The 24,979-nt window shown below is 44.1% G+C and overlaps 1 protein-coding gene across 3 annotated transcripts; it reads right to left on the bottom strand.

Moving 5' to 3' along the window:
• Nucleotides 1-11,532: 11,532 nt before the first annotated feature.
• LOC134377196 (serum amyloid A-1 protein-like) lies at nt 11,533-13,483 on the bottom strand. 3 transcript variants are annotated; one of them, XM_063095829.1, is made up of 3 exons: nt 13,399-13,483; nt 12,072-12,210; nt 11,533-11,671 (listed from the first exon to the last, which is right to left on the bottom strand). In XM_063095829.1, the coding sequence occupies exons 1-3, from the start codon at nt 13,481-13,483 to the stop codon at nt 11,533-11,535; spliced, it is 363 nt and encodes a 120-aa protein (XP_062951899.1). The 3 variants fall into 3 exon arrangements, with proteins under 3 accessions (XP_062951899.1, XP_062951900.1, XP_062951901.1); XM_063095830.1 differs by having other exon boundaries at nt 11,533-11,662; XM_063095831.1 differs by having other exon boundaries at nt 11,533-11,584.
• Nucleotides 13,484-24,979: the final 11,496 nt, after the last annotated feature.

Below are 24,979 nucleotides of genomic sequence, written 5' to 3'. Positions count from 1 at the left end.
CTTCCAGGTAAATGCAAAAACTAGCGTATTAGGGAACAGTGTTTCCTTATGCATAAGGAGTGTTGCAAATTAGATCGTTCAAGGTATTTGTTTTCTGGCAGTGTTTCCTAAATGTCATTTATTCTCCCTTTTTACTGTCCTAGACCACAGAAGAGTTGTATTTGCAAAATCAAGCGTGGGAAGACAGGGGTCTTTCTCTCCTTTCTCCCTTTTGTGTATGTGTATTCTCACCCCTGTTTGGGGGGACGTCTTCCCCGAATTGCACATAGATAGTATATTCCAGGAGGTGATCGATATTGTTAGCAAAGGAGATGTTTGCTTATGATTTGTAGCTTCTCTCTAAGGAATGTAAGGACACAAGACACCCAAGATTTGGTTCTACAAGCCATGGGATGAGATAGTGATTCTGCGAGAAAAGAAGGCAGAGAATAAAGCAGGAAGATGAAAGGGGAGGGTCTTCCAGGCAGGAGACTTGATATTGAAACACTGTATATACAGTTTACTATAAAATTTCCATTTTTGTACAAATATATATTGTTCTGCCCTCTTTTTTAACTTCATATTTCTTGGAGGGTCTTCCATATAAGGTTTGTTGCTTTTTTCTTTTACAGCTACACAGCGTTCCATTGTGTGGCTGAATCACAATTTATCCAATATTGGTGACCATTTTCACTGTCGTCATCTTTTGTTACTACAAATAATGCTGCATTTATTAACCTTGTACATAATCTCTTCTACATGTACAAATATATCTCTAGGATAAATTTCCACCTAAGAAATTACATGGCAAAAAAGAAGAGACTTTATAAATTTTGATATATGTTGCAAATTGCCTTCTGTGGGGCTCTATCAATCTTCCCTTCCACCAGGATGAGTGGGAATGTCTGATCCTCACCATCTCTAACATAGTTTGCTACCAAACTCTTTGGTCTTCGAAATTTTGGTGAGTAAAATGTAATTCAGTTTAATTTTAATTCATATTTCTCTTATTATGAATTTGGTTTCATATCTTTCCATATGCTTAAGAGTCATTTGTATTATCTATGAATTGTGAATTCATATCTTCATATTGTTGCAGTGAGTTACTGGGAACTTGCAGGGAGAGGCAGGAAACACCAAGGCTTCAAACAGGAAAACAGAGTTTATTGCTATGCTGGCATTGTCTCAGTGGACTCGACTCACAAAGGCTGAGCCCCAAATGCAGCGGGGCTGTTCTTTTTATATCCTGGCATTTCTGGGTTTTTGAAACAGAGCAAGAAAAGTGATCTTATGATATTATGTGGTTATGACTTTGTCTCAGGGTGGAAAATTACAAAAACAGAGAAGCAGAAGTAGGGTGGTAAAATTCTGTTACAGCAGTGTGTGTTAACCACAGTGTAAAACAAGGCCCGGCTGCAGCTGCAGCTGGGTCTGTATGACATCCAGGTGAGGGTCTTGGTTACATACAGCATAGCAGGGCACTGCCGGGCAAACTTGAGTGCCTAATGGCCATAGCCGGGTGAGACACAGCCGGGGAAGTACAAGTGCCTCATTCCCCCCTTTGATGCATGACAAGGCCTTAGATGACCTGGTCAAACAGCATCACCTTTAGCTGGCTTTGGTTTAGGGGCTGGTATTGTCATAGTGAGACCATTTTAGCTGTGGTTTTTTTGTTCTGCTATGGCCTCCAGGGAGGATGCGACTGTGTGTATTATCAGAGGCAGGAGGCAAGGGAAGATGAGACAGGTACCCATGAAGAAAAGAACCACAAAAATAAGGGTTTTGAACTCTACAAACATGTTAAACCTGCCTCTGAAGAGGCTTTTTGGGTTCTAGACTGACCACTTTTGTACTGGGATGTGAATTAGTTTTTTTTTCTTCTTGTCTGGGGATCCTCAGGTTTCTGCCGTGCGTGGACTAGTCAGCCCTTGGAGTGACTAGAGCAGGGCTGTTGTTTTCTGGGTTCTCCATGGCCCTCTTTTTTGGAGAGTTAACTTGCAGGGTGAAGTGGGGTGAGGAATTCAGTCCCAAGAGGTCATGGCTGGTTTGACTCTGTTGTGGTGTATTCATGGAGTGATCTCAGCTACTTTGACTGCAGTAGGGGTAGACAATGAGACAGTAAAGGGGCCCCTCCACAAGGGTTTAAGGGGCTGTACATTCCATCATTTTTACCCAAACAGAGGTACCTGGCTTGTAGGGTTGTACGGGGGGTTAAGGCTAACTGGGACTTGTTCTCTTACACACTAGTGAACGGCCTGTATGTTTTTTCCTAGAGCCAGGAGTTGTTGCAAAATTACATGTCTGACCTCCATCAGATCATCTTGAATAGCCTTGATGAGAGGCGGAGGCCTTTCATACAGGATTTCAGAAGAAGAGAAGCCTGTGTCCAGAAGAAAACCATGGGGAGGATTTTTTCCCGGTGGAGGTGATCTTTTTTTTTCAGAGTTATCTTGTTAGTTTTGGCTACCAGAAGTGCTGTGGCTGCTGTTGCCTGGAGACAGGGCAGCCAGCCTCAGGCCACTGTGTCCCCTGCTTTGAAAGATATGTCATTGGGTGGTGTCAGAATCCCAGAAGCTGAGTTAGAACTCCCACCACAATGTCCTGTCTCTCGTGGATGTGTAGAAAGAAGGGTTTTTTCAAGTCAGGCAGTGCCAGTGCTGGACCACTTGTAAGTGCTCTTTTTATGTCCATGAAGGCCTTTTGTTGAATTGTTTTTCAGATCAGGGGTTATTTTCTCCCCCTTTGGTTGTTTTATATAGGGGTTTGACCAGCACTGTAAAGTTAGGGATCCAGATCATATAGAAACCCATTGCCCCCAGGAGCTCACAAACCTGTCTTCAGGTGTTGGGGGTCGGGATGGAACAGACAGCCTGTTTGCGCTCTGGTCCCAGTTGGCATTGTCCTTGGAGATACGGAACCCCAAATATTTAACTTTTTCATGGCATTTTGGGGCCTTTTAAAAGGATAGCTCGTATCCTTTTTTCCAAAGCAGGTTGAGGAGGAGTTTGGTCCCTTTTATATATCTTTGGTGGAACCTTCCAGCCAGGAACAGGACATCAACATATTGGAGCAGAGCACATCCACTTTGTATGACTGGGAAAGCCTGTAGGTAGGAAGCCAGGCTCATGCCAAAAATAGTTGGGGAGTTCTTGAATCCCTGAGACAACCGAGTCCAAGTTAATTGTCCTTGAGTCCCCTTGGGACTGTCCCACTGGAAAGTAAAAATAAGTTGACTCTGGGAAGCCAGTCTGATGCAGAAGAAAGCATCTTTAAGGTCCAGACAGGTGAAGCAAGCAGCATCAGCAGGGATTAAGCTCAGATTAGGAATGGCAGGGTTCAGGTTGATGGTTGCTTGGTTGACTGCTCTGAGGTTTTGTACCGGTCGGAAGTTGTTGGTCCCCGGCTTCTGAACTGGCAGGAGAGGTGTGTTCCAGGGAGACTGGCATGGCCTTAGAAGTCCATATTTGAGGAGTCTGTCCAGATGTTTTTGTATCTCCTGTTGAGCCCATCAGAGGATATAGTATTGCTTTGTTGGACTATTGTTGACCCTGGTTTCAGTTGTATCAGGACGGGGGGAATGTCCTTGGCTAGACCTGGTGGGTTGTCTTTAGCTTAGACTCTGGGCACTTGGAAGGGCAGCTCCAGCAAGGTTGGTGTCATGGCCTCTAGGCTGAACAACTGCCATTCTTCCCCTGGGGAATGGTGAGGGACAGGATCTGAGCCTCTGACTCTCCCAGAGTTAGGGACATCTCTCCAGCCTTTGAGAAAGTTATTTGGGCTTGTAACTTACTCAGCAGATCATGTCCACGTAGAGATATTGGAGAGTCTGGCAGGTAGAGAAACTCATGAATGACCTTTTTTTCCCCTACGTTTCATTTTCTGGGCAGCAAGAAGGAGAGTCTCTGTCAGTTATCTGTGGCTCTGACTATGGTGGTTTGTTTCTGAGAAAGAGGTCCAAGAGGCTGTGTGACTATTGAATGTTCAGCTCCAGTGTCCATCATGAAGTTTGTAGGTTGGCCCCCTACCATCATTTGGATCAAGGGCTTCTGGGGGCCCAGGAAAAGGGAGCCCAGTCAGTCCTATTCATTTTTATGTTGTTTAAGTTCAGCCAAGCTGATGAAATCTTGCTGGGGTGCCGTGGTAGCCAGTTTGCCTGGGTTGTGGTTTTCTCAGGAGGCTTGTTCCTTTCTTGGGGGCTGGAATTAGCCATTAGTGGTAGCTTGGAGTTGGGGACATTTATTTTTTCCATGAGCGTCTTCATGATAGAAGGCACATTTGTTGGGTTTCAGGGGTGGTCTAGAACTGGTTGCGTCCTGTGGCTGTGTCCTGTGGCTGTCCTCTGGTTGGCTTCTGGCCTCGGGCTTGGGGCCCTTTCAGAGGTTCTGACTTCTCAGCTAGTGTAGTAGCTAGGAGGTCCACCTTTTTTTACATTTTCTTGTTTGCCTTGTGGCGGGCCTCCAAGTCCCAGCTGATGAACACCTTGGTTGTAATCTCTAGGAGTTGGGTAATATTCATGCCAGCAAACCCTTCCAGCTTTTGTAGCTTGTGGTATATGTCTCCCTGTGCCTGTCCCACAAAAGCAGTGTTGGCCATTCTCTGGTTTTCAGGCTGTTCTGGGTCAAAAGGCGTGTGGAGGCGGAATGCCTTGTAGAGCTTCTCATAAAAACTGACTGAGGCTTTCGTTTGGTTCTGGAGGATTTCAGAGATCTTATTTATATTGGTCATCTTTTCTTCCCCCTGCCTTTGAGCCTCCCAGAAGAGCCTCTTTGCACCGTTCCAGCATCTGTAGGCCTTGATCTGTGTTGGGGTCCCAGTGTGGATCCTCATCCGGGAAAACGGGTCTGGGCATACACTTGGACATTCAGTGTCCCAGCTGGGGCATGGTCTTAGAGCCACTTTAGAGCCACCTGGCTGATACGGTGTCTCTCTTCTGTATTGAAGAGGGTCATTAGGAGCTGCCTGCGGTCCATCCATGTGGGCCAGTAAGTCTGTATATGGACTGGACCAGATCTGTCAAAGCCTGGAGCTTTTCAGTATATGTGGGCATATGATGTTTCCAATTCAGAAGGTCGGTCATTGTGAATGGCTGACAGATGAAGATGGGGTATCCTCCCTGCAGGTGTCCATCCTGATCATAATATAAGGGACCCTGAGTCTCTCTGAGTGGCATCTGGAGAGCCATACCCCATGGTGACTTGGTTGAAGGCTTGTTCTGGCTTGGACCTTCTCGGGGTCAGGGTAGGTAGTGGTGAAATCTCTGGTGAATTGGGAGCTGAAGTGGTCCTACGTGACAGGCCAGGAGATGTAGGAGTCATCTCTGGAGTAGGAGGCAGCAATGGGGTCCATGTGGGTGGCAGAGCAGGTGGCTCAGTCAAGTAGAGAGGTGGCAGATCCTCCAGATTTGAGGGAAGAATAGCTGGCTTGGAGCTACCTGTAGCAGTCGCCTCTGGGTGTGAGTCTGACCTGGGACCGACATTTCTCAGGCCAGGAGAATTTGGCTGTGCTTTTCCACACAGGCCTTTAACCAGGAGGGTGGAGAATGAACTAAGTCTTCCCAAGAATTAATACAGGGATACTGGTCAGGGTGGCCCTGAGGGTCATTTCCATGCTGTCCAGTAATAACCCTTCTGACTCGATGGATAAGGGAAAGGTCAAAGGACCCCTTAGAGGGCCATCCTACATTGAAAGACAGCCAATCCACCTCACAGAATGCCCTGAGTTTATCAGGAGATAATCTGACACCATAGTCACCAGAAAATCCCTTTTCAAAATTCCTCAGCATACAGTCAAGGGGAATTGGTTTACTAGGTGTTCCTCCCATGTTTTTCTACCTGTGATCGGTGTCGCAACAGACACTATTTCAATTGCTTCATCTGTCTCTGGCCACTCACCTCGTGGTGATATTTCAGCACCTCTCGGCTTTGCTGAGACAGTGTAAATCCCACACCAGGACCTCTCTTGTGAGAGTCACCCTTAGCCATATGAAGTTGCAATGGAACCGTGGATTGGGACTCTGCATTCCAGGACACGTCTCATATCCAGGATACGTCTCAGCCACACACATTCACACACTTTCATTCACCACCTGAAAATTCCAAAAATCCTGACTTGAGGATGTGGTTTCCTCCATGAAACGGAGTTCACCACCCCCAAATTACTGAAATCCTGACCTGACTGGGGAATGTGGTTTCCTCCGTGAAATGGAGTTCTAAGACATTCCCCACTTTGGGAGTTGATCAGGCTCCCCTTCTACTCTCGTGGGAGTAAGAACCTAGTGGGACCTGGGTCCTTACCTTGTCTGATGGGCGGAGCTCCCCTGGTCTGGCTCCTGCGCCTTGGGTTCTATTGTGCTCAGGGTTCGTCCTACAGGTTCCCCTGGTGAGGTCTTTCCCATTCACAGAAAACTCTCCGTTGGCACCTGAGTGCGGTCCGCATCATCGGGTGTCCCAGGGCCGAGATTGAGAGACAAGGGAGGCAGTCGAGCTGTCATTTCCACCATCCCAGATGAGCCCCCAGGAAATGTTGCAGTGAGTTACTGTGAACTCGCAGGGAGAGGCGGGAAACACCAAGGTTTAACACAGGAAAACAGAGTTTATTGATATGCTGGCATTGTCTCAGTGGACTCGACTCACAAAGGCTGAGCCCTGAATGAAATGCAGCAGGGCTGTTATTTTTATATTATAGCATTTTCGTGTTTTTGTAACAGGGCAAGAGAAGTGATCTTATGATCTTATATGGTTATGACTTTGTCTCAGGGTGGAATATTACAAAACAGAGAAGCAGAAGCAGGATGGCAAAACTGTTACAGCAGAGTTTGTTAACTGCAGTGTAAAACAAGGCCTGGCTGCAGCTGCAGCTGGGTCTGTATGACATCCAGGTGAGGGTCTTGGTTACATACAGCATAGCAGGGCACAGCGGGGCAAACTTGAGTGCCTAATGGCCATAGACAGGCAAGACACAGCCAGGTAAGTGCGAGTGCCTCAATATCAAATAGTCATTTTATTATTGTTTTATTAGTTTTTTATTTACCGTTATTCAAGGACCTTTTATATATAGGGAAAATTAGCATGTTACCTCTGAGTTACAAGTGTTTTTTCCTGCTCGTAATTTATTTTTTGATTATGGCGGCCTTTGATTATTATTTTTTGATCATATCATGCCAAAAGAATTTTTTATGTTCTTGTCTTGATTCATCTTTTCTTTAGTGTCTTCTCAAATTTGTGGTATAGTTTCAAAGGCTTTGACCACTTTGAGTTATAAAAGAATTTTCCATAGTTTCTCTAAGTAATATTAATAATATTAATATTTTCATTGTTTATTTATAAATATTTAATACCTTTGGAATTTGTCCTAACTTAATGTATACAGTATATGTTCAACTTTATGTTGTTTTTGATGGCCACCCAGTTGTTCCAATCCCATTCATTGAGTAATCAATCCCTCTTTTACTCACTACTTTGACATGCAACCTAAATCATATAATAAATTTTCATGTGAATTTGGATGTAACTCCGAGACTTTTGTTTCACTGACTAGATTTTTCTATATATGGGTCAGTACTGCACTGTTGTACTTATTGAGGCTTTATTCAATGTATTAATTGCCCTCATTACTCATATTTGGGAATTAGTTGGGGTTCATTTTCTAGTATTTCTTCTACTAGTTTTTTATATCCAGAAATGCTGTTGATTGTTTATATAATAATTTGTTGCCCACCCACCTGTCTTAACTATCTCTGTGTCGGTGGTGGTGTTTCAGTTGACGTCTGGGGTGTCCGAGGGTCCTATCACACCACCTGCTGTTCTCAGACACTGGCTTCACTTACTCCTCCAGGCCACTCTTCCTCTTCATGAGACAGTCCGTGACTCCATGTTGCTAATTGAAATGTGAATTTCTCAACTGCTGGGCAGAGTCTGACACTACTAATCAATAACTCCATCCCTTGGTATTCTAGAACAGCATACTTTCCTAGTTTTCCTGCTTCTCCAACAGCTGCTTCTACTCAGTCTGTTCGGCTGGATTCAGCTTCTCCAGACGTCTGATGGATGGAGACCCCTGTGCTGAGCCTTCAGACCCCTTTCAGTCTCCACATTCTGAGGGAGCTCCTCCAGATCCTTGAGCACACGCTCCATATTGGGACACTGAGGGTTTTGTTAGTGGTTGTTGTTTACACTGAATCTCCATCCCCTGAAACAATGCTGAGTCACCATAGGTTTTTTCAGATATTTGCTGATTGAACACACGGAAGAACATTTGTGAATGTTTTAAATATTTTGCAAACCAATGACAGGCTTACAAACAATAAGTAGCTCAATTTGGCTGTAGCATGAGGCACTTGAATTGAAGTCATAGGAAATAAGACTAGAAAGATTAGATATTGCATTAGCCAGGGTTCTCCAGAGACACAGAACCGATATGATATGTATTTGTTTATTTACCAAAGGAATTGGCTCAGGAGGTTATGAAGGCTGACAAGATCCATGATTTGCCATCTGCAAACTGGAGAACCAGGAAAGCCAGTGGTGCAATTCACCGAGATACGCAAGGCCTGAGAACCACAGGAACCTATAATGTAAATCCAGTCTGAGGGCAAGAGAAGATGAGGTGCGATGTCTCAGCTCGAGTGAGGCAGGAGAAACGGGGCAAATTCCTCCTTCCTCTGCATTTTGTTCTATTCAGATCCTCAAAGGATTGGATGATGTCCCCCCACACACACTGAGGAGGGTAATCTGCTCTATTGAGTCACTGACTCAAATGTTCATCTCATCCAGAAACACCCTCACCGACACTCAAATTGACACATAAAATTCACTATCCAGACAGCATGTCAGCTTCTCTATCTAAACCTTTTCTAACAGAGATGAGTTGGGGGCATGTTATTTCCTTCTAAGGAAAACAGGGGCATTAATAAAAGGTGTTTTGATGTGTTGGAGCATAAGGATTAGGTGTGATTTTATGAATCATAAATTTCAGGATGAACAAAGCACATTCTTCATTGGATATAAATTTTTATTTTTAAGAAATGTTTTCCAAATTACAGATTCGAAGAGGTGGGAATGATTTGGACCTTTAGAGACTGAAGAATAAGCTCCTATAGCAAAGTTTCATATCAGTGTATAATTTCTAGTAATAATATGCTTACTTTAAAGCCTGCTCTATTTGGTTCTAGAAGCCATTCCTTCTCTTTCCTTCTTTCTCTCCCTCTCCTGCCCTCCAAAACCTACAGCTTCAGTACATGTGACAGAAATCTAATCGTGAGCATCCCAGTCTTTGTAAATATGCAAAACTTTATAATCCCTATAATATTAATATCAGCATTACAGTCTTTTTACACGTTACGGTCAATTCTAACTTTCCCACACTGCACCCTAACCTCAGCAGTGCATTGAGCCTGCTCTTACCAGTCTGCCACCACTGTCTCCTTCATCTTGTTTATCTTCCCCATACCTTATTGTGGCAGAGACTCACTTCTTTGAGTCTCAGCCTCAAACCTCCCACACCTCCTCTACCTGCACTTCTGTTAGTGCCTCCTGATGGGAACTGTATGAGACACTTCTGCTGTGACTAGCTCTTCTTTACAGTCACTTTTTCTTCCTCCTTGACAAATAAATTTCCCTGGTAATTACAATTTTATCACTGATCTTCTCCACTTGGGTCCTCCTCGATTCCTTCTTCAGAGAAGAGTGTTATGCCAGTTATCAATTTACTTACTTTGAGCTCCACAGGCAACTTCTTTGCCCTGTTTGTGATACTGGAGCTGGACCCTGTAACATTTCTCCTGTGCAGGCTGGGCTCAATGTTAATCTTTGTCCATAGAGGGCGCTGGAGGGACAAGCAGGGAAGAAAGACTTCTCTTCCTGGTCCTGTGTGCTTTGCTCCCTTCTGGCTCCTGCGGTGCTCTTCTCTTGTGCAGGATGCCCAGTGGCACTCACCCCAGAGAGTTTCAGTGGCATCCCAAGGATGAGACAGTTTCCCAACAGGTTCTGAAGCACCTAAGCTGGATTTCCAAGGGGCTTAGCAGCATCTCACTTCTCTTAATCAGCTCTGGCTGCCATAACAAAATACTACAGACAAATTATAAACAACAGAAATTTTTTCTCACTTTTCTGGAGACTGGGAAGGCCAAGATTAAGGTGCAGACAATTTTAGTTGCTGGTGAGAGTCCCCTTTCTGGCTTGCAGATGGCCACCTTCTCAGTGTGTGCTCACATGGTGGAGAGAGAATGAGCTCTCTGGTGTCTCCTTGTATAAAGCACATATTGAATCAGACCTCCACTCTTATAGCCTCATTTAATCTTAGTTACTTTCTTATTCCAAATGCAACTACAGTGGGGAATAGGGCTTCAGCATATGAATTTTGAATTTGGGGGGATACAATTCAGTCCAGAGCACTGCCTCTTCCACAGCTGGCTTCCCAGGGAGTTCAGCAGCATCCTATCTCCTGCCCCCATGTGGGCTGCTGCCAGGTGAGTTTGCAGAAACCCAGCTGCATTCCCAGAGTTCAACTGCACCCTGGGCAGCTCCCTACCAAGTTTCATAGGCACTTCCATGGAGCTCCTGTTTGTCAGCTTTGGCTTGTGGCACCCAGCAAATGTTACATGCCATACAATGGGCTACAGATTTTCCAATAATATCGAAATCTCAACCTTGAGGACAGTCCATTCTCAAATTTGTTCCTTCTTGTATTCTTTCCCTTGGTAGTCAATCCTGTTACCAGCTAATAATTCTCTGCATGAAAATTTCCCTTTTTAAATTATTGCTGGGTTTCTGCCTCATGCCTGGACCGTGACTGAAAAAAGGGGTCTTTTCTATCCTGCTCTCTCTTACTGCAAGCACTTCCACTATTTTGATCCAATTAAGGTGCAGAAGCTGTCAGGAAACATTCATGAGCGGGGTGGCATTACATCTTCGTTTAGCCTTGATATAAGGCAATAAAAAAGATTAAAGGGAAGCTATTTTGAAGGCATCTCTTAGATGAAATGGGCAGAAATTTGTTAGTAACTGAGTTTGTAGGTGTTGCTGAGAAAGAGGCAGAAGGTTAAGATGGCAGCTTGTGGGACAGAATTCCACGGTGCAATCCTCCCATGTCTGCACTGCCTGCCCCAGAGACAGTGACAACAGAGAAATTAAGACCCTGGGCGGGCAGAGAAGGTGACAGAACACAGCTGACAGGGAGTGAGAAAGCCTGGACATGAAAGGGCCTGGAAATAGCAACAAAGTAACCAGATGGTCCTGGAGAGAGGAGCAGGCTGATTCTGGGATGGGACGCTGAAGGTGTCCGCACTGTGTGACTGTGAGATTGTCTCCCCTACACACAAACACACAGGCCAGGCTCCACCTCCACGTTGGTGTTCATTGATCACCCCTTTGTACGAAACAGCCAGGGCTCACCACAAAGAATGACACAGTTTCAACAATTTCAATCTCTCAAGCATTTATTAGACACTTCTTGTGTGCCCTCTACCAGCATCTCTGCACACAGAACTCAGTAACTTTGTGTCCATCACCTCAGTGATCACAGTCAGGTAATGTAAGAGCAGAGGGAAGAGGAAGCTCAGTACTTATCAGGCAGGCCGGCAGGTCTGAAGTGATTGGGGTCTTTGCCACTCCGGCCCCATTCGTTGGCAGCCTGGTCAGCCAGTGAATCCTCTGCTCCATGGCCTGTTAGTCTCTGAATGTTCTCTCTGGCATCACTGTAATTGAGGGAGGCAGGGAGGAGATTAATCCCCAGGCTGATGAGCAACAATCCACACTCCCAATTTTCTCCTTTCCGGGACATGGCTATGAGAGGAGCTCAGGAAGACCAAGGAAGGAAGGGCTAAAACACTGACCTTTCCTGGGCACAGCCCTACTCAGCCCAGGCTGGTCTCCCTTATGCTGGATGAACAGTACCCAGAGAGGAGGGGTTGAGAATCACTCATTCCCACCAGCCACTCAGACCCCACAGGAAGTAGAGACAGAGAGTGGGCAAGTGCAGGAAGGGCCACCGCCTCTACAGGAAACTGCCCTACAAGGAAGCTTGCCCCCTCCTGACTGTCCCAGGCAGTGAAGTTCTGATCACCCGTCCTTGACATCCCCAAGAATCTGCATTACCTGATCACTTTAGCAGCCCATTCACCCCCAGGTCCCCGCTGGGCAGCATCATAGTTCCCCCGAGCATGGAAGTATTTATCTGCATTTATGTAATTGGCTTCCCTCATGTCAGAGTAGGCTCTCCACATGTCCCAAGCCCCTGGAAAGGAGAGGAAAAGGCAAAAGTGATATCATCTGAACACAGAGACTCTGACAGCACCTTAGAGAGGAACCAAGGATGAGAAATCTTCTACTGACTTCAAGATTGTAGCCTGTGATCATAGTACTCTCGCATAGCGTGGGTGAGAAGGACATTTCTTATCCTATTTGGCTTTTTCAAGTAACCCGAACGAGGGTCATTTAAATGGAACACACCTCTGTTGCCTGTCTGGGCACTGTGGTGCTATGAGCTAAGTAGGGCTCTATGTTATATGTTTAAAGGAGAGAAAGGAGGTATCCCTAGAGAACAGGATTTGTCAACTATAGCATTATTGAAATATTGGGCCAGATAATTCTTTGTTGTTCTGGAATGTCCTGAGCACTGTAAGATGTTTACCAGTATCCCTGGTCTCTACCCACTGGATGCTGGCAGCACATTCCCTCAGTGCGACAGCCAAGAACATCTCCAGATGTTGCCAAATGTCCCCTGGGCCACCACATTTCCCCTGGTCAAGAATCAGTATTATACAATTAACCTACATATGATAAGATCCAGGACCTTACATGAGTGCGGTGGTGACATGGAAGACAGATTCTTAGAAAGGCTGAAGAGATACAGCACTGTGTCCTGATGCCTAAGATAAAAGTATTCTTGCAGATTGAGTGCACATAGTTGTGACTTGAGAGGCTCTGACCAATAGGAGCATAGGTGTCCCTAAGAACTTTCTAAATAGGCTGGACTGATGCTGAGAGTTGCTGAGGAAGTGCTAGAGCTGGGATTCTCATTCGTGGCTGCACATTCTGCTCACCTGGGGAGATACTGAAAGTCCCAATACTCAGGCCACACCCCAGGCCAATTTTCCCAGATGATCTATTGAGCTGGGGGAAGGGGGTGGTCGTCATGGGTAGTATTTAATGTCCTCATGCTGACTCCAAGACTGATAACCATGGAGTTTTAGGAAGTGGTGAGCACACACGTCTACCTGGAAGGGCTGCATCCTCGTGGGCACCTGGGTTCAAACCTCGGCTCTGCCTCCTGCTGTATTGTCTGTTTAAAGAAAAGCTCCCAAAACACCTGGCACATTCCTCCACATAGGGCAACAAAATCTAAAAGAGTGGCTCCAATCCTTAAGAGCACTCACAGTGAACTCATCATCCATCACCTTACCTTGACCAGCCATCACCTTACCTTGACCAGCCTCACGAAGGAATGAAAGCAAGCCGTGGGCTCCCAGGAGCAAGGAGCAGAAAATCAGGCCAGTGAGAAGCTTCATCCTACTGAAATGAGAGTGGAAGTTTAGGACGACACAAACAAGACTGGCAGTTCCCCTTCAGGTATAAAAGACATAAAAGAGTCTGGTTGTTATTTCTTTTTTTTTTTTTAATTTTATTTTGTCGATATACATTGTGGCTGATTATTGCTCCCCACCACCAAAACCTCCCTCCCTTCTCCCTCCCCCCCCCCAACAATGTCCTTTCTGTTTGCTTGTCGTATCAACTTCAAGTAATTGTGGTTGTTATATCTTCTTCCCCCCCACCCCCACCCCGGTTTTCTGGTTGTTATTTCCATTAGTTCTAATCAGACTTTCAGTGTTTCATCCAGGAAACCTTGCAATAGGACCTCATTCAGAGCCACAAGCACTAAATTCTGCACCCACCAGCTCTGCACGCAAGATTGTAAAAGAGGATACCAAGATGGCAACAATGAAAAAGAGGGGGTTTAGGACCAGATTGTCACTCCTTAAAGTAGCCTGAAAGGCACCAACAGCCCTCTGCCATGCATTCGCTCTGTCCAGAGCAGACCTCACACAGATTAATACAAAGCAGCATAATTATTTTTCAAGGAAATTTTTGAGAGTAAGTCTTTCCCAAATATAGTTGGGAAAGAGAAAACAAGTAAATTAAACAAAAAAAAAAAAAAAAGAAAAGAAAAAAAAAGAAAAGAAAGAAAGAAAGAAAAGAAAAGCATCACTCCTTGGAGTAGTTCCTCACCTGATTTCTGGTGGAGCAGAGCTGCTGGTCACTGCCTGCCAGGGAGAGTGGCTGGTATTTATACTGAGCCTTCCCTACTGGCATCTTGGGAAGGGCAGAAAAGCCAGACTGGGTGCCTGGGGAAAGTCCCTGCAGGTCATATCCCTAGAAAACTGCAAGAGAAAACTTACTGGAAAGCATTGTTTTCTTAACCACAGGTCACTTTCCTAATTGTGCAACCTGATGAAACAAGGTAAGTTTGCTCTGTCTTGGCAGCCGTTGGTCAGGAGCTCGGCTCAGCTCATGACGGCTGGGGGAGCTGAGGCTGGGAGAGGAAGGCTGGGAGCCGTGATGGCAGGGCCAGGGCTGCTGGGAGGTGTGGATGGAGGACGTTGTTGTAAATGTCTAAAGACAGACTGAAGTGAAAAACTCATTATCTGCCTGTAACCAAGTGAAGTTTATTGTTGCTCCTTCTCTTTGCTGCATTTTATTTGGACTAGCCAGCAAGTATCACTGTTTTTTAAACTCTCAATTACCTGATTGTTCAGCCAACTGTTAAGTTGTCATTATTTGCTAATATAAATGAGAAATAGACTCTCTAACTCTCAAATTCGTGTTTTGAATAATGTCTAGCATATGGGAGAAGAGAGATATGCCAAGATTTTCTTCTGACTTTACAAAGACACCTTATATGTGCTTAAAACATGTGGGAAGAAAAAAGGTCAATTAAGTCCATGACAGCATTATTACCAGGGCATCATTTCATCAGTTAAGACAAACAATAGACTTCAGTTTTGGAAGTTAAAGTACAAGAAATGCAAACAATCTCTAAAGTTCAGTTGCCTTACAGGACTATTTTATTTAAATACCTTTTCCTTTTTTTTTATTAGTTATGAATATTCATGAGATACAAAGCTGATTGTCACCACTCGTGCCCAAGAAGTGATGGCCAGATCCATACTGGCATCATGCCCATTACCACAAATTATGATTATACCCCTTGTCCCCCACCCGATAATCCCTGACCTCCCCCCCCATCCCCTTTTCCCCCACTCCACTTTGTATCCCTAGGTATGTTCTCTCCGTCTGGAAGTCAACACACCACTGTGCTCTTTCTTTCCTTCCTTCTTTCTCTCTTAGCTCTCACTTATGAGTGCATACATGCAGTTTTTATCCCTCTGTGCTTTGCTTATTTCACTCAAATAAGTTTCTCCAAGCTCATCCATGTTGTTGCAAATTGGAGAATTTCATTCTTTTTTATGGCAGAGTAGTAGTCCATGTGTGTATATACCACAGTTTCCTTATCCAATCGTCCATCAATTGACATTTAGGTTGGTTCCATATAAGTTCTTGCCTATTGTAAACAGAGCAGTGATGAACATGGCAGTGCACCAAGGGTCAATTTAAATTTAAATTAACAACAGAAACCTCATCTGTCTTGTCACCTTTTCATAAATCATGTCCCTCACACTATCTGGTATACAACAGGCGCTCATTCATCACTGCATTCATTCTACAAGTACCCACTGCAATCTTCCAATGTGCAAGCACCCTTCCTTGTGCTGGGATGTCTCTAGCTTCATGGTGCTTATGTTGTGGTGATCAGTAAATAAACATACAGCACAAATAGCAACATCCCTCATTATCAAAATCTAATCCATTCCTGACAGTATGTTGAGTAGCAATTGTTCTTTGAGGGTCAAGGGTATCAACATTTTGAATACCAACTGTTTTCATTATTTTACCAGAGAAAAAAACAACAATCACTTCTTAGCCAACTTTCACAAATATTATCAAAACCATTTGGACATCTATTTAACAACCCGCTGAGATTATCTGCACAATATAAAACAATCAAAACACCAATTCCCTAATTATTAAATAATTAATGAGCCCATTAGTGGATGCCGGGTATGCAATCCACAAGAACACTCCAGAGAGTTGGACACAAATTCTATTTCTTTCTATACTTCAACAAATATGTTTCGTAAATAAAAAACAATGAAAAATATGTTCAAGACAATGTATGAAAACAATTTTGTTTAATAAGGTATAAAGGAATTTTCGTGATGGAATAAGTCAAATAATATGTATCTAACATTTGTCTATGTGCAAATTCAGGGAACTAGGTGACAGTCTTCTCTACTTGGCACTGGAAATTCTGCGTCCAGATGGCTGAGAACATGGTCTGAAGCTGTAGATGATGTAATTACTGGAGCGCACGTGCATGCGCACACACACACACACACACACACGCACACACACACACACACGCACACACACACACACACACACGCACACACATCATGGGCGTCTGCTTTGGTTGCCTTTAAGAGGCAATCAATTACCCCAGTTCTGATAATATGAAATTGTTTTTGCATTACATTTTTGAGTGGATGTTGATGTTTACACCTTGATCACTCACTAGTGATAGGAGTCACTATTGTCTGCATAACGTAAACAGACGTGGAGGGCTGGCCTTAGGTTGTGCTATGGACGGGTCACCCCCAGTAACAGGAGAGAAGGCAGAGTATTGAGGAATAAATGCAGACAGGTCAGTGGATGTGGTGGTGGGAGGCCTTGGAAGTTTGCTTCCGACTGCTTCTATTTCTCAGGGAAACAGGAAGCAAAGTCATCAACTGAGAAGAGGATGAAGAGGTGTCAGAAGTTTCAGTAGAGAAGAGAAGTGAAAAACAGTCATCTAGGAGAGCAGGAAAGTGAATGAGCTTGAGAACGGTAGTCGGACTGCGGGGCAGCTCAAGGTTAATGATCGTGAATTTAAAATGAGACCAGTCACCGTACTTGTGTGTGTCTCTATGACCACATTCAGCTGCCAAGGTGCTGACTTGTAGTAAGTGGGGAAGTGGATGTCACTACTCAATAAGTACTTGTTGAATTGTTCTTTTTGTTTACTTTTACTTTTTATTTTTTATTAGCATACTCATTGTTATCAATCATACTTGCTCTTTACGCTCTTATCCAATCTCTCCCCTTCCCTACCATCTCCCCGCTCTAATAACCATAGATTTGTTCTCTCCATCTGACAGATTAACTCTTCCTCTGTTGGTTTGTTATCTAGATGATCTGTCCAGTACTGAGACAGGTGTGATCAAGTCCTCCCTATTATCATAAATTAGATGCTTCTTCTATTTCTCTGGAGTGTGATTTGTGGAGAGAGAGGACCCCCACACACACTGGTGCCCCTCCTTGTGTCAATGAAGGTGAGAGTCTGGCATGCCAGCCATCTGCACAGTGGCTGTGACTGCTGCCATAGAGACTAGTCACTTTGGCAGAAGCTAAATTACAGTGGCTATGGAGGACTAGCCGTGTGAAAATAGTGTTTTTGGTGCGCTCCTTACCTGGTTGTGGTTGGGTTCAGCTTCCCCTGGCTCCATCCCTCAGGACCCCAGCAGGGCCTGGGACAGAGGCAGCATCTTGTCCAGTTGTGACTGGGTACAGCTTCACCCAGGTCCAGGCCTCAGGGCCCCAGCAGGGCCCTCGGTTGCTGAATTATTGAATGAATGAATAAATACACGCAAAGGTCAAGGGAGTATTCATTTAAAGAGCAGGGGCTGTAGGGTATAGGAGGAAAGTTAACAAACAGAAAGTGAACAAGGGTAAAATACAGAGCATAACGTATACTTCAAAGTCCAAGGGTACCCAGGACAATTGGGGACGGGGTTGCCCACAGAGTAACAGGACACGATCCTTCTCTAAGAAAGGAAGAAAATCAGAAAGAACAAAGAAGATGTATAGAGAACATGAGGAAAACCAGGACCCTTGCCTTTTACCTGTCATAGGACAAAGCACTCTCTACCAGTTTGAATTTCTGACTTTGGCCCCAGACCACATAAAACACAGGGGTAGGAATGTTGTTTGGCTTATTGATGATCAGTTGTGTCTCTAACACCTAACAGAGCACCCCAATTATAACAGATTTTCGGTAATTTTTATTGACTGAATGAGTCAACGCATGAATGAAGTAGGAGGAGAAGTAATCTGCATAGACTGGAGGTTAAGAAGAATGGAAGAGCTTTGAAACAGTGATGTGTAGTGTTAGGCATTTAGAAATGAGCACGGACATTATTAATATGCAGTAAAATCTCAGCCTACTTGAAAAGGTTGAATTTACTGTTAAAAATTATATCCAGAAAGCAAACACTAATCCCCACCTCTACCCATTCCACCCTGTTAGTATGCATCATGAGCTGGGATGTTACGACTTCCTGACTGGCTTCCACCTTCCCCCCACCTTGTCCCCAACTAGTCCCTTCTTAACGTAACAACCAGACTATTTAAAACACAAGACAGCTGCTGTCACTCTCTGCTCAAAACCCCCCAGAGGATCCCAGTTTCACTTGTGGTTGAAGCCAAAGTCCTTTCAATGACTTCCAGGCCTACACCCAAACTATCCCATCTCCTGCCACTCCCCCCTCACTGTCGACTTCTCTCCTCTCGCTCATTTTACTCCAGCCACACTGGTCTCTTTGCTGTTCTTCAAACCCTGTAGGTACATCTCACCCTAGGGGCCTTGGATTAGCTGTTTCTTTCATCTAGCAATTCTTTCCCCATATATTTGTATATAAGAGCATTGAGAAGGGAATAACCTGGGATTCCAGGATGCTGGAAGGTTCAACTGTATAGTTACTGTCACTAAGAGTGCTGGCAGTGAATATGTTGGGAAGAGGGCTGTGCGTGAACTGTGGAAATTTCCCATGGAGGTGAGAGAGGCATGGGCAGATTTGTGAACAAATACAATAGAGCTGATTTGTCCCCAAATATTACTAATCAGATTGTCTATATCAGAAGCATCTGGTGGGTGTTTTAAGAATGCGGATTCCTGGGCCGGAATCTTAGAGGTTCTGTTTCAGCAAGTTTTGAGTGGTCTTTAAAAATGCTTTTGTTTAAAAATCTCCCTGTTTTTGAAATCACTTGTGCAGATAACATTGGTAAGACTGGAGAGAAGGTGGTCAAGATTTGTCAGGGACTTAAGAAAAGACACATCAAAGAGAACTGCAGGCGAAGAATAGAGAGATGGCAACGGGGAGCAGAGAGAATGCAGACCCCTCTGTCCCACTCCAATGCTCAGGAGGAGTGGCAGGAGGCTTCCCGGTAAGGAAGAAAGGAATAAAGTGGAATCAACACAGGAAAGGCAGGATTTCAGTTTTTGTAAGAGGAGAAGGAAATAGACAAGTATAAAAGGGGATTCTCACCATGGAGCCTTCTCCCCAGGGCTTGCTGGAAGGCAACAGTGGAAGGGCAGTTGAGTGTGGGGAGAATTGAGACTGACCCACAGAGAAATTAGCTTATGTGGAGTGAAAGCATAAAACCAATAAGAGGGGTAAAGGAGACAGTGGTTTGGCATACTGGGTAGTGACAGCAGACTAGGACTATTCATTGCTCTAGGACTCAGTGTGGGGTGTATGCTGTGGAGGCTGATACTATCAGCTGGTAGATCTACCCCCCACCACGCAAAGCCCAAGAGGACTGTATGATAAAACGATGTGGTGTCTTTCTGATCTTCTCCCAAAGTGCTGAAGTCTACTATGCACAGGAGTTCTAGAGAGAATGGAGAGACAAGGGAAGAGGGTAGGGAAAGAGTGGTTAGTGAAGGTAGGTAAAGTATACTCCCAACGCATGTTCAATATGAAAAATGTATGAATAATAAGATTGTTTTTGAAATTCATGCACAGCATTCAAACTTGAAAGCAATAGTCCTCATAGGCCAGGTCTTTGTTTTTGAGATTTGTAGTTACTGGAAAGAGGATTCAATTTTTCTCCATAGGAAAAAGAACTTTGTGTATCTATGAATTTATCTTTTATTGAGTCACAACAAATTCATTCTTTCCAATGTGTACACCACATCCCCTAAGCATGATACGCTTTTGCTCATTATGAAAAAAAATCTTTCTTCAAACCACTTTTTTGATGGAGAGAATGCAAATGGCTCAAGGACATCAATTCGGGACACACATAACACCTTGGCAACTGCTCATCCTACTCCATCTCCTAGTCTCTAAATATTAACAAATGTTCTTTTCTGGGAACTTGTACACCTTGTGAAAAGATAAGGGTTGGTTTATGGTAATTCCAGGTTAGACGATTTCGTTGGGAGAATGCCATCGGTCACAGCAATCTCAGCTTTTGGCAACAAAAACCTGGACTTGGTCCTTATTCCATTTTGCCACACTTATCTCTAACAGAAAGTCCTGTTACAAAACATCAGAATCCATTTCCAGTAGAGCTAGTGACACTGAGTTCCCATCACAGATCCTAAAACCCAGCCACCTGGATGTGGAGGCAGCGTGTCATAGAAGATAAGAGCCAGGCCCTGGATTCAGACAGACCTAGTATGACCTCAGCTCTGCCATGCACTGGTACTGTAGAAGAGCACCTGATGACCTGCAGAAGAATACATAATGTCTTAAGGGACAGAGTACAATAGAATATGATCCTGTTTTTCTTTAAAGACATGTTTCCACAGTGAAACACCACCTAGGAATTTGTACATCAAATGGTGTCTGTGTTTCTAGGGAGTGGGACGTACTCATGTTATTCTGGGTTTTCAGAATTTCCTGCAATGACATATTCACTCATTTATTCATTCATCAAGTGTTCAGTGCTGCTTTCTAAGCAACAGTCACAGCAAGAGATATTGGGCATACGACGGTGGGGGGAACAGGCATAGCCAGATCCAGGTGTGCCTTCATGAAAAATGAGACTTGTAAATGGAAAAAAAAGAATAATTATACATGTAAAGAGAGAAACCTCATACTTATTTGATGATAAATCAGCAAGATTCCAATGAATAAATGGGAAAGGTTATGTGTATAAAAAGTCTGATGAAAGAAAAGAGAAAGCAACGTGTCACTAATCATCCTCAGATCGTTGTCTCCTCCAAAGAACAATCCAAGGGACCAATATCATTGCTCATTCCCATCTGTGCCATTAAAATAAACAAAATCAGGAATGGCTCAACTGTAAAATTCTCCTGCCACTTCACTTCCTGTCCTCCAGCCAGTGGGCTGTCACTGCCATTGGGTGAAAGGAGAAAACAATTCCTTCCTGTTTCCTCTACTTAGCAGGCTGATCATCAGGAATGTAAAAGAACCAACTGTTTAATTAAGGATAAGGACCCCTAATAGTGTTTGGTGTGTGTCCCTTCTTACAAAGCCTCTACCCCTCATAAGAGGAGAACACTTTCCTCCTAGCTTGAAGTTTCCAACTTGCATTCTCAGGCACCAGGAAACCCGGAATTCAAGCTTGTCTGCATTTAGTTCTGTATCTCTTCCCCCGAAAGGCTGTTGGCTGAGGCTTCTTGCCTATCATTTACCATCTCTAGGAACTGGCTAGCTCTGGGAGAGGCAGTTTCTGCAGGGTGAACAAGGCCCCAAGGAGTCAAAGCATCTGCAACTTGGAATGAAAAGAGATGATTAATAGAACTTCTGAACGTAACTTGGAATGGCCCAAGCATCCTGCTTAGATAAGTCAGGCTTCTTGAGTTCTTGCCTGTCTTAGTGTATGTCGCTGCAACCTCCACTCTCCTACCCTACTTAGATATGTCAGCCTGTGTGCTCTTGTCCATGCCTGGCTTGCTTTATCTTGTTGAATGTCCCTGCATCCTCCACTCTCTTACCTAAAACATAACCAGTCTCAATTCCTACCTGGTAAGCTGTTCTTCCTCTCTCTACAGAGTGGTCAAGAACCTAGTGATCTTCTCCATGAGAAGTTTTACTATGTCCTATAGCTCTTGGTCAGTCAAGAGCAAGTGCATCTTCTTTTCTTGGCTTTTTACAGATTTTTGTTTTTTTGTGTTTTTTTGAATATTTTTATTTATTTATTTATTTAAATTTTATTTTGTCGATATACATTGGGGCTAACCATCACCAAAACCTCCCTCCCTCCTCCCTCCCCCCTCCCCCCCAACAATGTCCTTTCTGTTTACTTGTCGTATCAACTTCAAGTGACTGTGGTTGTTATATCTTCTTCCCCCCCCCGTTTTTTTTTTTGTGTGTGTGTGTGTGTGTGTGTGTGTGTGAATTATATATTAATTTTTAGCTCCCACCAATAAGTGAGAACATGTGGTATTTCTCTTTCTGTGCCTGACTTGTTTCACTTAATATAATTCTCTCAAGGTCCATCCATGTTGTTGCAAATGGCAGTATTTCATTCCTTTTTATAGCTGAGTAGTATTCCATTGTGTAGATGTACCACATTTTCCGTATCCACTCATCTGATGATGGACATTTGGGCTGGTTCCAACTCCTGGCTATTGTAAAGAGTGCTGCGATGAACATTGGGGAACAGGTATACCTTCGACTTGATGATTTCCATTCCTCTGGGTATATTCCCAACAGTGGGATAGCTGGGTCATATGGTAGATCTATCTGCAATTGTTTGAGGAACCTCCATACCATTTTCCATAGAGGCTGCACCATTTTGCAGTCCCACCAACAATGTATGAGAGTTCCTTTTTCTCCGCAACCTCGCCAGCATTTATCGTTCAGAGTCTTTTGGATTTTAGCCATCCTAACTGGGGTGAGATGGTATCTCAGTGTGGTTTTGATTTGCATTTCCCGGATGCTGAGTGATGTTGAGCATTTTTTCATATGTCTGTTGGCCATTTGGATATCTTCCTTAGAGAAATGCCTACTTAGCTCTTTTGCCCATTTTTTAAATTGGGTTGCTTGTTTTTTTCTTGTAAAGTTGTTTGAGTTCCTTATATATTCTGGATATTAATCCTTTGTCAGATGTATATTTTGCAAATATTTTCTCCCACTCTGTTGGTTGTCTTTTAACTCTGTTAATTGTTTCTTTTGCTGTGCAGAAGCTTTTTAGTTTGATATAATCCCATTTGTTTATTTTTCCTTTGGTTGCCCATGCTTTTCGGGCCATATTCATGAAGTCTGTGTCCAGTCCTATTTCCTGAAGTGTTTCTCCTATGTTTTCCTTAAGAAGTTTTATTGTTTCAGGGTGTATATTTAAATCCTTAATCCATTTTGAATTGATTTTAGTATATGGTGAGAGGTATGGGTCTAGTTTCATTCTCCTGCATATGGATATCCAGTTATCCCAGCACCATTTGCTGAAGAGGCAGTCCCTTCCCCAGTGAATAGGCTTGGTGCCTTTGTCAAAGATCAGATGGCAGTAAGTGTGTGGGTTGATTTCTGGATTCTCTATTCTATTCCATTGATCAGTGTGTCTGTTTTTATGCCAGTACCATACTGTATTGGTTATTATAGCTTTGTAGTATAGCTTAAAGTCAGGTAGTGTTATGTCTCCAGCTTTATTTTTTTTGCTCAGCATTGCTTTGGCTATGTGTGGTCTTTTATTATTCCATATAAATGTCTGGATAGTTTTTTCCATTTCTGAGAAAAATGTCTTTGGAATTTTGATGGGGATTGCATTGAATTTGTATATCACTTTGGGTAGTATGGACATTTTCACTATGTTGATTCTTCCAATCCAAGAGCATGGGATATCTTTCCATCTTCTTGTATCCTCTCTAATTTCTCTCAGCAGTGGTTTGTAGTTCTCATTACAGAGATTTTTCACATCCTTGGTTAACTCAATTCCTAAGTATTTTATTTTTTTGGTGGCTATTATAAATGGGCAGGCTTTCTTGATTTCTCGTTCTGCATGTTCACTATTGGAGAAAAGAAATGCTACTGATTTTTGTGTGTTGATTTTATATCCTGCAACTGTGCTGAAATCATTTATCAATTCCAAGAGTTTTTTTGCAGAGGTTTTAGGCTGTTCGATATATAGGATCATGTCATCTGCAAACAGGGACAGTTTGACTTCATCTTTTCCAATCTGGATGCCCTTTATTTCCTTCTCTTTTCTGATTGCTCTGGCTAGTACTTCCAACACTATGTTGGAGCAGGGCCGGGCCGAGGGGTCACTCACAGGACTGAGCCAGGTCGGGCGCTCACTCTCTGCCTCTGGTTTGTCGCCTTCCCCGTTCTCGGTTCCCGTGGCCTCGGGCTGCTCGCTCTGTCCCGCGGCGCGGCTCGGGCACTCCCAGGAATCTTCTTTTATGCCGGCCTGAAACCTCGAATCATGAATAGGGCAGCTGTCCGCCTTCAGCGCGGCCCCGGCCTCCGGGATCCTGTCTGCATCCACAGCAGCCCTGGTGCCGTGTTCCAGTTTCAGTCCAAAGTCCAGGAAACACATCTGGTGAGGGCTGCCTTCTTCTGGTGACTCTCTACAGCAACTTAGGATATCACATCACTTTTGGAGGCTGGAAAATCACCATCCAGGGACACATCCAGTGAGGGCCTTCTTCTGGGTGGAAACTACAGGGTTTCTTGGAGACTGCAGGGTACCACAGCATGAGAGTGGCATGAGCAAGAGCTTTTTACAGATTTTTGCCCTCAACCTACCATTCTACAATGACCACCTGGAGAGCAGCACCGTCTAAGTCCTCCATAACCTGCCTGCATCCATCCTGAGACAATTCATTCCCGCAGTTGTCCTCAATGTGTTCCATCACTGTTCACGTTCCTCTTTCCCTGGTGCCTGCTGCACACCTCATGCAACAGTACTGTCACCCTGGTGCCACAGAGCACAGGCTGCACTGGGTATTCTGGGGCAAGTAGGGTGAGATCTGTTGCCCACTGAGTCTCCATCTCCTCTGCCAGGTTTTTTATGAACCATCAGTCCTTCCCTAGGTGCAGTCCAACATCATTTAGAAGTTCCCAGTGACATAGGGGGTGCAGCACACACACTTCTCCATGGACCCCCATTGCCAATCACAGTGCTAACAGCTTTCTATAAAATTGCTTCGTTCAGGCCCA

The sequence above is a fragment of the Cynocephalus volans genome, chromosome 4 (assembly GCF_027409185.1).
Source record: "Cynocephalus volans isolate mCynVol1 chromosome 4, mCynVol1.pri, whole genome shotgun sequence".
NCBI classification, from domain to species: domain Eukaryota; kingdom Metazoa; phylum Chordata; class Mammalia; order Dermoptera; family Cynocephalidae; genus Cynocephalus; species Cynocephalus volans.
Note: the sequence above shows the minus strand (reverse complement) of the source record. Positions and strands in the feature narration are given on the sequence as shown.

What these genes read in the sequence shown, in the direction of transcription:
- LOC134377196 (XM_063095829.1), bottom strand. Translation starts at nt 13,483, where the DNA reads ATGAAGCTTCTCACTGGCCTGATTTTCTGCTCCTTGCTCCTGGGAGCC. An exon ending in CCTTCGTGAGGCTGGTCAAG is followed by an intron (nt 12,211 to 13,398) that starts GTAAGGTGATGG and finishes TCTCCTTTCCAG; the next exon opens with GGGCTTGGGACATGTGGAGA. An exon ending in TGGGCTGCTAAAGTGATCAG is followed by an intron (nt 11,672 to 12,071) that starts GTAATGCAGATT and finishes CCTCAATTACAG; the next exon opens with TGATGCCAGAGAGAACATTC.